General features: G+C 38.1%; 1 protein-coding gene and 1 long non-coding RNA gene across 2 annotated transcripts; both read right to left on the bottom strand.

Annotated features, from left to right (window-relative positions):
- Window positions 1-205: 205 nt before the first annotated feature.
- Window positions 206-873, bottom strand: LOC116169520. Its single transcript, XR_004144976.1, has 2 exons — window positions 688-873; window positions 206-615 (listed from the first exon to the last, which is right to left on the bottom strand). It is a non-coding gene; the product is annotated as an uncharacterized LOC116169520 (long non-coding RNA).
- Window positions 874-6874: 6001 nt separating this feature from the next.
- On the bottom strand, window positions 6875-9325 carry LOC116168301 (cytochrome P450 4g15-like). The gene is made up of 6 exons (XM_031484041.1): window positions 9097-9325; window positions 8852-9049; window positions 8621-8803; window positions 7836-8570; window positions 7604-7789; window positions 6875-7098 (listed from the first exon to the last, which is right to left on the bottom strand). Exons 1-6 carry the CDS (start codon window positions 9263-9265, stop codon window positions 6929-6931), a joined length of 1641 nt encoding a protein of 546 aa, XP_031339901.1. The 5' UTR covers window positions 9266-9325; the 3' UTR covers window positions 6875-6928.
- Between the last annotated feature and the right edge of the window lie 3420 nt (window positions 9326-12745).

A 12745-nucleotide genomic window follows, 5' to 3' on the forward strand; every position in this document is an offset into this window, starting at 1 on the left:
AGCCAGGAAAACCTCCCGAAGAAACGACATCTTTATCGCCCGATCAGCTTATTGTAACGTGCTCTTCGGCGCGACAACTCAGGGGGTAGGGGTGGGGTTACAACAAACTAATGACATATACAATATATACAGGGCGCCACGCCGTTTGGGGACCAATAAACGGAGTAACGGCGAATCTCCGGGGAAGACTAAATCAAAACAACTATTCGGAAGACACTCGGATACGTTAGCATATATATATTTAATTACAAAACATGCGATGGACGACTACAATATAATATAACAAATCCTGTGATAGCTTACAGACTAACATACAATACAAACACCCTCGCATCCACGCAACCACTCAGCAACGCTCACCCTTATGGTCAGATGGTAGGTATGGTAGAGATTAGATGGTTCCGCTTCCGGTGAGTATCTATTGTGATTACAGATGAACTAGATCCTATGTTGGGGTTGCAGGTGGTGCAGCAGGTACGTGCAAGACGGCCAGGAGCTAGCGAATAATCCCAGTACTCAGTCACGTTGATGGCAGCGTTCGTAAGCCGATGGAGTGGCTGATTTAAACGGTTAGCCAATTTCCAACCGTAATAATGAGGTATCCCGTAAACCGGACTGTGTAAGAAAGTACGCTTATAGGTTAACCCGCAATACTTTGTAAGTCGAAAAGGAATAATTAATACTCACGTCTCTATGAGACTCCGTCCCCACAAATCCGAGCCCAATCCTTTCCAGTTTATGAGGAATGTCAATAATACCGCTATCCGTCTAATATAGGTAATTGCGACTAAATTACTGCTTACTTAATTGCTTGGTAACCGCAATTACACTTCAAATACGACGTGCTTGAGTAGACCTCACGTTCAAATAAAATAATCAAAAATGTGTATGCTTTACAATGCCCGCCTGCACTTGGCGATAAGCAATTTAGTTTAGCGAAGTTTTCTTTATGTACATACAGGCTGTTCCACAATACGCACACCAAATCTTAATTAATAACGTCACATTATTACCAATAGCATCTAAAGTCTTTGAAAAACTCTTACTAAAAAGAATCAAACCAATTCTCAACCAACATGATCTCATACCAGAACATCAATTCGGCTTTAGAGAAGAACACGCTACAATTGAACAGGTTCACAGGGTGGTAAGCGTAATCAACCAGGCCTTTGAAGAAAAGAAGTACTGTTCTGTCGCCTTTCTAGACATCGCCCAGGCCTTTGATAAGGTCTGGCATGAAGAGAAGGACTACTGGCTAAAATTAAGAAAAACGTGCCCCACACCTATTTCCAACTTTTCAAATCCTATCTGAGCAGCAGACACTTCCAGGTGAAATTTCAGGACGAACTAACAAAATTACACCCCATTAACTCCGGCGTACCACAGGGAAGCGTATTAGGGCCCGTGTTCTACCTACTATACACGGCGGATATACCTACCAACGATCATACGACCACCGCTACATTTGCAGACGATACTGCTATTCTTGCAACTCATGAAAACCCTCTTATTGCATCAAGAAACCTACAAACCTCTCTCAGTCAAGTTCAAGACTGGCTCCGGCTATGGCGCATGAAAGCAAATGGAATCAAGTCCACACACGTCACATTCACACTAAGAAGGGAAACGTGTCCGCTAGTAATCCTCAATAATATACCACTACCGCAAGCTAACGAAGTCAGATATCTCGGTATGCACATTGATCGGACACTAACTTGGAAAAAAACATATCTTTAGTAAACGAAAACAACTGGGCCTAAAGTTCACGAAATTAAACTGGCTATTAGGACGAAAATCCAAGTTAACTTTAGACAACAAGGTATTACTCTACAAAAGTATACTCAAACCTATCTGGACCTACGGGCTGCAACTATGGGGAACCACAAGTAACTCCAATCTGGAGATTTTGCAGAGATTCCAGTCTAAAACCCTGAGGACAATAGTAGATGCTCCATGGTACGTTAAAAACGAAGTTATACACAGGGATCTTCGAGTGAAATTAGTGAAAGAAGTGAAGTGCGTGAGTGCAAAGTATCTTTCGAGGTTAGAAAATCATACAAACCATCTTGCTGTGAATTTGCTAGATAACAGCAATACAATCAACAGACTGAGGAGAATCAGCCCCCTGGACCTTCCAGACCGATACTAGACTGTCTTGAATGTTGAATATTACCTGTAGGTATATAGATAATAAGTAATTCTTTTGGGGAAGCCTTCCACTGGGACGGCATCCAACATGTTCTGTCTTTGTAATCCACCTGATTTACTTATTGCTTATTAGAGCAGATTGTAAATATAATTAGCCATTAAAAAAATTCTAATATTAATAATTTTCAAAAGTACTTCCCGGATTTCTCTTTGTTGGCACAAACTTGAAATATAAACACGCGGGCGATATCAAGAGCTGTTATCTGTCTCACGAACCGATTGTCTTCTCTCGCACATTTTTGTTGTTGCAGTTTATGTACTTGTAATAACTACGCGCAAACCTGGATCTGTTATTAAATTTGTTAAACAGCGAGTGAGTGCGCTAATAGGACTTATTTTGCTACTGTTTTAAAACGTAGGAACTGTTATTCCTGTAGACAATATTTCGGACTCGTCGATTGTTTATAAAAGCCTTTAGTAGTAAAGTAAAAGTAAAGTAAAACAAGTTAAAAAGTAATCGTAAACGATTTACATAAAGCGCATTTCCACTTGCACTCATTTCCCATTTATAAGATGCAACTTCTGTTAAAATCGTAAAAATCCGGCCACAAATATGAAAGATAGCGTTGCACATGGGCAATCCATTTTTGACGTGTTACTTCAATTTCAGTTTATGAGAAGAATTTCATTTCAATGCTTTCCTAAATAAGAAAGTTGCACTGCGCATGCGCAAGCCTAAATTTTCCAACTAATGTTAGATTTACCTTTGTTCCAAGCGCCTAAGTATCAAATTTCACTTAAATGGTGGCATAGACAAAAAAAGTTGGCACTGCGCATGCGCAAAAGAAAATTTTGAGACTGGCGCTCGATGATCCTTTATTCCAAGTGCCTATGTATCACATTTCATTTAAATTCTTCCATAGATAAAAAAGTTGGCACTGCGCATGCGCAAAGCCAAATTTTGAAACTGGCGTTTGATTTTCCTTTATCCCAAGTGCCTATGTATCAAATTTCCTTTAAATTCTTCCATAAATAAAATAGTTGCACTGCGCATGCGCAAAACCAAATTTTGAAATTGGCGTTTGATTTTCCTTTATCCCAAGTGCCTATGTATCAAATTTCATTCAAATAAATACTTTTATAAGTAAAAAAGTTTGCAATTCGGTTTATAAATGGTCGAGATGCGAAAAGGGCACTGTGAATTTTGAATCGATTCGATTCAACTTTTGGCATTGCGAATTATATGGCTAAAGCTATGCCCATATTGAATTTCATGCAATTCAGTTCATAACTAACGGAGATGTAAAAGCGATCGAACATTTCTAAACAAAGTTATTGTTCACACGGACAGATAGATGGACAGACAGACAAAAGAAACAGACGGACAGACCAGCATACAGACGACAGATAGCAATGCAAAATTATAAACGATCTCTAGGATCGTTAATAAACGGCAAAAGTGTAAAATTATGGAACATGTAAAAAAACGGTTTTTTGTTTTTTTTACAATAACTTTTTTTGTAAGCGGCACAGAAAAAATTCCTTCCTTGGTACAAGACTAGACACCATAACGAACCAAATAGCGAAAAAAGTAGAACAATAGCTCTTAAGATAAAGAACTAGTAGCGTCGCAAAACGAGCGGACGGACGGACGGACGGACGGACGGACAGCCGGACGGACGGACGGACAAAGTGGCCACAATAGCGCATTTTTTTTAATTTTTGTGGAAATGCGCTAAAAATGCAGATAGACATGGAGGGGCCATAACCGGCGACAAGAAATCACGGCAGATGTGATGCATTCTTTCTGCGAAACAGAATGTGTTTTCTTGAGAATATTCCGTTAACTGCACAAAATTGCTTATTTAGATGATCCTTATGATATTAACTTAACATTCCTTTAATATTATGGCGCGCATTGGCCAGAAACGGAAGTAGATATCAAGACAATGTTGAGAGCCCCCACCCTCAAAAATATATGAAAAATCATGGTGACACAACTCCTTAAATCCATCCTTTGTTTTGATAGAGAAAGCCAAATATTCATCAGTTAGGTTAAGGCTATTACAGTGAGACAATGCATGCTTCATAATTCATTTGAATTAAATCTAAATAGTGATTGTCTTATATTAAATGGAAATGACCAAACTGTAACCAGAAGGTTATATTTCAGGGTTAACAATCCCAAAACGTTTTAGTTATTAACGTAAATTTAAATTTTTGGTGACCATCCCTGAAGGCCGTCTTGTGACTGTCATTGCCGTGTACAGCTCCACAACCGTAGCATTTCTTAACCATGTGCATTGTGCGTGCCTTGCTTGCATGGGCGCGATGCGAACAACTCCCACAGCCGTCATGGAGGCTCTTCTGCTTCTGCCTCCACTAGGCCTCCACGCGAGAGAGCGGACCACTTTGCCATCTTTGCGCCTGAAAAATAATGGGTTGTTGAATAACAGAGGTATTGAGGTGGGCCACTCTCAAACTCTGGGCGAGGCGATTAAGCGATTGCATATCCTAGAAGGGCGATCGAACTCACTCCTCAATTCATATTAGGGAAAAACTACCACACCTTTCTTGATTTTGTGACATCCCAACCAGACATAATCAGGCACATGCATTGTATTTACTCCAAAGAACTGAACTAACGCTCAGTACAAGAAAAGTTCTTATACATAAGATAAAGAACAAAAATATTAGAATCTTCAGTGGTAGGAGGGCTGCCTTGCAGGTACTTGGTCACTGTAAAATTTCCTCTAGGTTTCCGAATGTCGCCATGCAGTAGAGCAAGTAGCAAGCAGCCACACCCTTGAGCTCGCAGTGGTTAAAGAGCATCTTGGAATGGAAGGTAATGAGTTAGCTCGATTGGCCTGGCCTGACCGGAAATGGCTAGGATTAGAGCCGCCTCTCCTTCTAGCATATTTAGGTTCATCTCACGTGTGGGATGGCCTGAGTGACGTTGAGGGGTCGAACGACTCTAGTCAGGGAGGTAGTACAAAGGACCCAAATTTGAGGCCTAGGTACGCGTGGACCCTGTCCACGCTCCTATTATAATCCAGAATCCAGCTGATGTATTGTGTATTCAGTCAGTTCTAATAGCAATTTTTCTTCTTCGTTCGTCTCTTTGTTATCATACTCATATAATTTATTCCTAGCGTTTAGATATCTTCCCAGTACAATCCCCCCTTCTCTACCGTCTTCCTTCGCCTTTGTTCATTCCGCGTTTTTCTATTTCCCTCCTTTCTCTCACACGCTTTCGCTACTCTCTACTACGGTGGGTCCTGTCCTGTACACTTCTTGCCTGTTCCCACCGATCCATTTTTTATATTCTTCATCTTCTAGCATTAATCTCACATACTCTCATTTTACTTCTTTCCTCCGTCTTCTTCCGCCTTCCATCATTTTATTTCACACTGTTTCTATTGATCTCACATATTTTATCGTAGCATTTACTTGTAGATAACGTTCCTTTGCAGTGTTTGTCAACGGGGGCCATACGGCCCCCTAAGGGGACTATGACGTATTTTTTGGGGGCCACAAATGAAAGACAGAATATTGGTAGGCCAAGGAAACTTTTCAGGGGGCCACGAAAATTCACTTCTACAATATCTTACTGAAATATTAAAATTAAATAAATTTACCAAAAATGGTTAATACAAAAATTATACCACAATAATTCCTATCCTTGTTTCTGTTATCTCAGTGTACCTTGCCTAGAAAGCAATAAATTGTAATCACAACTTTAATTGTTTATAAATGGCAAACGCAGAATGCAATTAATAGAAATGATACCGGATTGTTTGCTATTTTTTTCTAACACGACTAACACCCCTGTAACGCCTACCAGGATTAGTTTTTCTACAACTTACAACGACGCATTTTTTTAAAAAAATTTCAACGTCAAATCAAAATGAAAATGGTTTCTTGATTACTAAAAAAATAACTCAAATTAATTTTGATCTAATCTAAAATGTTAAAATATTGACATACCACAGTAAATGGCCTACATTCTATACATTTTTGTGCAGTCGCAGAAAGACGTAAATTAGTCTAAAAACACGTATAAAGTTACTAAAATTTCCAAAATTTCTCGGGGTATGACCCCCCCCCCTCTCCAGGGGGGATTCCATACCCCCGGGTCTAACGCGGAGGGGGGCCACAGAGATAAATAACATGCACAAGTAGACCACCAGTTAAAAAATGTTGAGAAACACTGCTTTAAGCTATTCCTCCGTTCTTTCTGTTCTCTTTTTCTTGTTCGATCTCCACTTCCTTTATCGTTATATTGTTAACCCTCGCTTTTGTTTCTACTTTCCTCCTTTCCGTTACTTTTCTGATCTCGTTAAGCATTGTATTTCTTTTTCTCATTACTCTTCCCTTTCCTTATTCCTCCAATTTCCTCCATCTGTACACTTCTGTTGTCTTTTCTGTTTCGTTAGTTATTTCATTGTTTCTTCAATGCTAGCATCTTCCTCTACCCCATGTCGCACTCTATCTTCTCTAACTTGCTCCCTATTTCCCACTTCTTTTTTACTTCTGACTCCATCACATAGGTCTTCGAGCTCCTCAATCATCTATTCTCACCCACTAACACCTACCGTTTGCCCAGTACTGACGCTTGGTATGGTACCACTCTATTATAAAAAACCGAATGCATTTTGTCGTTCTTTGATGATCTCACATTTTCTGTCAAAACGGGTTCGGTTTCTATTGAAGATTAAATTCGCCATAACAAGAGTACATTTTATTTAAAGAAGCAAGTGAACACGCATTTACAAGTTGTTCAATTAGATACATTTCTTGGTTCCAATCGAATCCTAAAACCATCCTGCCGTTTTAATATTATATCAGCTTGAAGTTTATATTCAGTTTCAGGAATCTCAGACTTGACAACAAAATTCCTCATTATTGTAGATAGAAGGATTTTTAGCTTCAAAATGGCGTACTTTCGCCCTAAAACGAAAATGTTTGTAGATTGATTTCATGATCCCACACAATCTGTTAGAATAACTGGATCTTAATTATTTCGGGCCGCAAGTACAAAATTTGAAAAGCAAATATAAGTATAACTCTCGCCAGGAAAGATTGCCGGTCATAGCACACCTTGTGTCGATTTATAATCTTTGTTTTGATTAAGATGCGAGCGACTTCTGAAATAGGATCGTGCTAATGTTGAACAAAAAGTCTTTTCGTTTAACATTGACACGATTCTATCCCGGAAGTCGCTAGCACCTTACGAAAAACAGAGATTGTAGATCGGGGTCAAGTGTTCTGTGACCGGCAATCTTTCCTGGCGAGAGTTATAATATGTGTTCCTCTGTTTCAAAATGAAGCCTATAAAAATAAAGAAGTGACACAAGTACACAACCAAATACTGTGACCGAAGTACAGACTGGAAGTGGCTTTAGGTAATCATGTATTCAGTTAGTATAATGCGTGATCAGTGTACTGGTCTTACCAACACAGCCACGTGGTCCGGCGCTAAATGGAACAAAAGAGTAATAGTGTCTCTTTATACATCTTTCTGGAAGGAAGTTGTCCGGATTGAACTCGTCAGGATTAGTATAGATGTCAGGATTACGGTGTAATTTATAAGTGGCTATAATGACAGTGCATCCTGCCGGTACAGTGTAATTACCACTTGCTGAAACAGAACGTAAACTAAATTGAACATCTCTTGGTCATCTTGCCTAGTTTTACGTCCTGGTTTATCTTACGCGCAATGAGTGGAACAGGTGGGTACAATCGCAGTGTTTCGAGTAAACATCGTTCTAGGTATTTCATTTCTAGTGTATCCGAATAAGTTGCCGATCGATCTGAGTTGCCAAAAATAGCGTACATTTCTTGATGTACCTTTTCTTGGACGTCGGGATGAGCGCCCATCAGGCATAGAAAGAAGCTACTAGCGGCGGCAGTGGTGTCGTGACCCTCAAACATAATTGTGCTAACTTGGTTTCTGACCTCTTCTTCAGTAAGTTGTGTGCCACTCTTGGCTGCTTCTATCAAGGTTTCTAAAAACGAATATCTTTTCTTATCCCCTACATTTACATCACCATCAAGATCGTCTTTTATCCCTACAGACTGACCAAACATCATCGTTCCATCCAATGGGTGTTCAATAATATTTTCATCGGGGACTGACACAACTTTCTTCAAAATATCTTCGGGTACGTCTGCGAGGGAACCTTGAATACCGTCCTCAAGTGCTTTTTTCTTTATTTCAACAACCTTTACTGTGAGACTGTGTATTAAGCGGAGTAATTTATTTTGCTTTTCTCGGAATTTCGTTAGGTTAAATAGCCAGTCTGGGCGTAACCACAATTTCAAATGTCTTTTGTGTAGAATTTCGCACATTTTCATAACTGCCATTGCGTATTCGTATCCACTTTGTCCTTGTATTTTTTTGCTTACACCCATTACAGTTTCTGCGAAATAGGAATGGAAAGTAGTTAATGGGCGAACAATTGACGGTTACCTAAGAGTATTTCTACCGTTGCTTCCGATAAATGATCATGGCAGTCAAAGGTTTTTCTGTTCTCCTGACGTAACTTTTTTACGACTTCTCGACTATTGGCGTTAAAGAGATCTATAAACCCTTTTAGAATATTCAAATGAAACGTTGGAGCAATCAATTTCCTGTGGGCTTTCCATGTTCTGCCTATATTGCAAAATTTACGATTTTTTTTAGCATTTCCCGAATTTCTACCTGCACTTATTAGAAGACCGTTTCCAAACCAAGGTTCAAAAAGTTTATAATCAGTTGCTTTTTCAATATGTATGTTGCTGCTTAATACTATTTCAACGTCTCTGGGATCCATTAAGCTCACGAAGAGTCTTGGTCCTAACCATATCCGAATAACGCTTGGATATTCAAAGCTCAATTGGTCCAATGTTTTGAACATCTCTAAAATTGATCATTTATTGACTATTTTTGGCAAATAAGTAAGATACCGTGCAGTGATCCTAACGCCATTAACCCATTTCCTATGAGGGGGTAACCTTTTGGTCCAGGAATTTTGTCGGCCAATTCCAGCATATGCCGTCGCGTTATGCGCCAATATATATTCCAAACAATTAATAGTGGCGCCAAGAAGAAAATTAAATGACTTATTTCAATCATTTCTGTTCTGAAACACGCACAAATCACAATTCAGATTCAACAGCAACACTTAGAATTAACTTTCCCTTGATATTTAGGTGCTATGTTTAAATAGAATACATATTCATCACTTAGGTCAGGGCTAGTGAAACACAATACATATTCCTTAATTCACTTTAATTAAGTCTAGTCGGTGATTGTCTACTTTTGATAATTTTTTCAAAGCTCCACACTTACATTTGAATCTTCGTGCATTTTAGAACGTATGATACTAGAGCGTCTTATCTAACGGCGAAGGGTGTAGCTACATACAAACCACGCGCAAAAATTCGAGCCATTTTGAATTTTTTGATTACATAAATGGCGAAGATGTTTAAAGAAGTAGTGAGGTTCAGAATGCGCATTTTCTATTATTTCTAGTTCCCTTTACTGGCGCTTCGATTCAATGGCACCATTGAATTTATAACTATCAAATTCAATGATAGCACTTTCTGGTCTAGATAAAGACAAAGCGGGTGAGAAAGAAAGCACAGAGAGATGGTTTCTGTTAACCTCGCTGGACCTAGCCCCCCCACTATTGTGAATCAATTTAAGAATGGTATCCAATTTGTGAGAAAACATGAATTTTTTCCTTTTTAGTGCACTTTCACGCGCTACACGTTGATTATGAACCACTGACCATCGAGGTTTGTATACAGTTTTACTCACATTCGATCATTTAAAATAATGTTTCGGTAGTTATTTGCAACAGGTTGTCTATGCCGCGATCTTCTACTAAGGTAGACATTATTTTTTGGGCGTAAAGGAAAAATCAATTTAATTGCTTTTTCGTAATAAAATCGCCCACAGTACTGAGCACCACAAGTCGATAAGCGACTGCAATCTTGACTTACCCCATACTCATGAGCAGAGCTACCGTTCCTTTCATGTCAACACGACGGACGTTTCGCGGCACTTCCGAATCTGGGTATAGCAGTCGGTTTTAAAACTGGCGGTTCTTGTTATACACAAATAGGAAAGGAAATTGAATAAAAACTCTTAATTTAGGTCGTAAGAAAAGACGAGAACAAATAAAATATATCACGCATACAACCAGGCGATGTCAGGGAAACCTTCTTCGGGACAAAAACCCGAGCATCGCCCACACGAACTAAGACAACAAAACGCAAAAGAAAATCGACAAAAGCAAATTGTGTAACAATAAAAATCAGGTCACGAATTTCAAGATTCTAGGAACCTCATATTTTTTCCAAAAGCATCAACGTGCATCGATCTAGCTGGTTGTTGAACGTCGCAAGGGCGATAAACTTTCGCCTAATTTCCTGTTTTCGTCCTAGTAAAAAGCCTTTTTACCGAACACGCGTTCCTTTTACATCTCGGCACGAATTTTAAAGATAGGTTAAGTTATATCAAAGAGTACTCTTTGGTTATATGATAAAGAGTTAATTTTCACTTACGGGAAAACGAGGACAATTTAAACTATAACATTATAAATATTCGTCTTTCAAATAATATTGACTCGCATTTTATAAAATTAATTATTTAATGTAAAGTACGGCGTGGGTGGACGGCGCTATCGAAAAGACAAATTCATGCTCAGGTTCCCGCTAGTTACCTACTTTTCCTGCAGTTACTTAACCTTCCCTCTACTTACCTGCTACATTAAATATATCCAAAATAATTCACATGGAGCAATACATCAATAAAAAAAAAAGATTCATGATATTAATGTGCTGTTTGGCAGCTTCTTCGGTTGGTGGCAGTGAGGCTAAACATAATTCTGAATTTAAGCTTTGCCTTGAAGTCATTCACATATACAGGGTGGCGACTTGCGTAACCATCATAGGGATTTAAATGTAAAATTCATAATATGCGATTATTGGCTCCCCAAATTATTTTAGAGCAAAAATGTATTAAGCTTTTTTGTAGAAAACATTTTTTTAGGCCAATCAACCGTATTAGTTTTCAATTTTTTTCATATAAAGACGGAAAATTGGAAAAATAAAACCCGCATCTTTTTCAATAATCTGCGATGCCATGGAATTTTCTAAAACAAAAAGATATCCAGTTATCAATTAGCAGCAGATCGAAATGGATTTTATGATCGACTTGGTTACTGTCTTGCAGTTAATGGCATCACAGATTATTGAAAAAGATGGAGGTTTTAATTTTCCAATTTTCCGTCTTTGTTATGCAAAAAATTGAAAACTAAATACGGTTGATTGCCGTAAAAAATGTTTTCCTACAAAAAACCTTAATACATTTTTGCTCTAAAATAATTTGGGGAGCCAATAATCGCATGTTATGAATTTTACATTGAAATCCCTATGATGCGTTACGCAAGTCACCACCCTGTATAGTGTGTGACGTAACTGGTTAATATCATGAATCTTCTTTGGACACCGGTACAGATTTAAAATAATTTTAAGTCCTGATTTAATTAAAACTGCTATATCTGCATTAAGTTTTTGAAATACATCTAAGTCTGGACACAGATGTGAATAATTACCCAATTATTGAGTATTTTACTTTAAAATCCTTATTTTCAAAATTGGGCATACAAACCAGTTTTAACTAATTCAGATATTTGCCAAATTTTTAAAAAATCCATATTGCCAAATCATATAAATTACAATAACTTTTTGTTTTTTGATCAATAAACTTTTTTTTATAACAGGTAACTTTTAATTCTCCATAATAAAAGTCTCTTGAGTTTTTTTGATATAATGTATACTTTACGAAATATTTAATAAATTCGAAAAAAATCAAGATGGCGGCCATTTTTTTCCAAGTTCCACCAATGCGACAAAGTGCGATTTTTGAGGGGCTAATAAGGACCCTATTGAGTACTCATTTCCGCAGAGATCACTTTGTTACTAATTTTTTCTACCTCACTTGTATAAACCTGCCTAGATTGACCAGCCTAGATGTCTCCACTGTAATCTGTCAAATGGTGAATGTGGAATCGCGATACGCCGCGTCCGTTTCAAAACTTAAGGAGATTATTTTCATATAAGAAGAGTAATAATTTGACGTGTGGTGGTGAATTATCAAAGTAGAAGAAATGTTATAATTACCTACGTCTGCGCGCTGATTGTAACATAACCTGCGCCGTGCGTAAGTAAACAAGATATCCTAACCTTAGGTATTAATTATTACATTATACAGTGAATTTTTTTAAAATACGAACATAGGAGTTTGCATGCAATGTAATTTCCCTATGTTCGATTAAAAAAAAAACAAATCAATCTATGAGGTGTGCGCGGTTCACATTCCCAAATCGTACAACTTGTGTGACTATGAACAGCAACTGATAGTCTTTATGATGAAGAGCACTCGGTAAGATTTTTTTAAATAAGCCGTGTGAGGCCATAGCAACTTTAGGATACATTTTTCTTAAACTTACGAATTTACGATAACTTGACTTCACATGGCACGCGCTGACATCGCAATTCATTGTGAACCAACCTTCAAAATTATTTGTGCACCTAGTATTCTACT

The sequence above is a fragment of the Photinus pyralis genome, unplaced genomic scaffold (genome assembly GCF_008802855.1).
Source record: "Photinus pyralis isolate 1611_PpyrPB1 unplaced genomic scaffold, Ppyr1.3 Ppyr1.4_LG4, whole genome shotgun sequence".
NCBI classification, from domain to species: Eukaryota; Metazoa; Arthropoda; class Insecta; order Coleoptera; family Lampyridae; genus Photinus; species Photinus pyralis.

What these genes read in the sequence shown, in the direction of transcription:
- LOC116168301 (XM_031484041.1), bottom strand. Translation starts at nt 9,265, where the DNA reads ATGATTGAAATAAGTCATTTAATTTTCTTCTTGGCGCCACTATTAATT. An exon ending in GGCGTTAGGATCACTGCACG is followed by an intron (nt 9,050 to 9,096) that starts GTATCTTACTTA and finishes GATCAATTTTAG; the next exon opens with AGATGTTCAAAACATTGGAC. An exon ending in AAACCAGGACGTAAAACTAG is followed by an intron (nt 7,790 to 7,835) that starts GCAAGATGACCA and finishes GTTCTGTTTCAG; the next exon opens with CAAGTGGTAATTACACTGTA.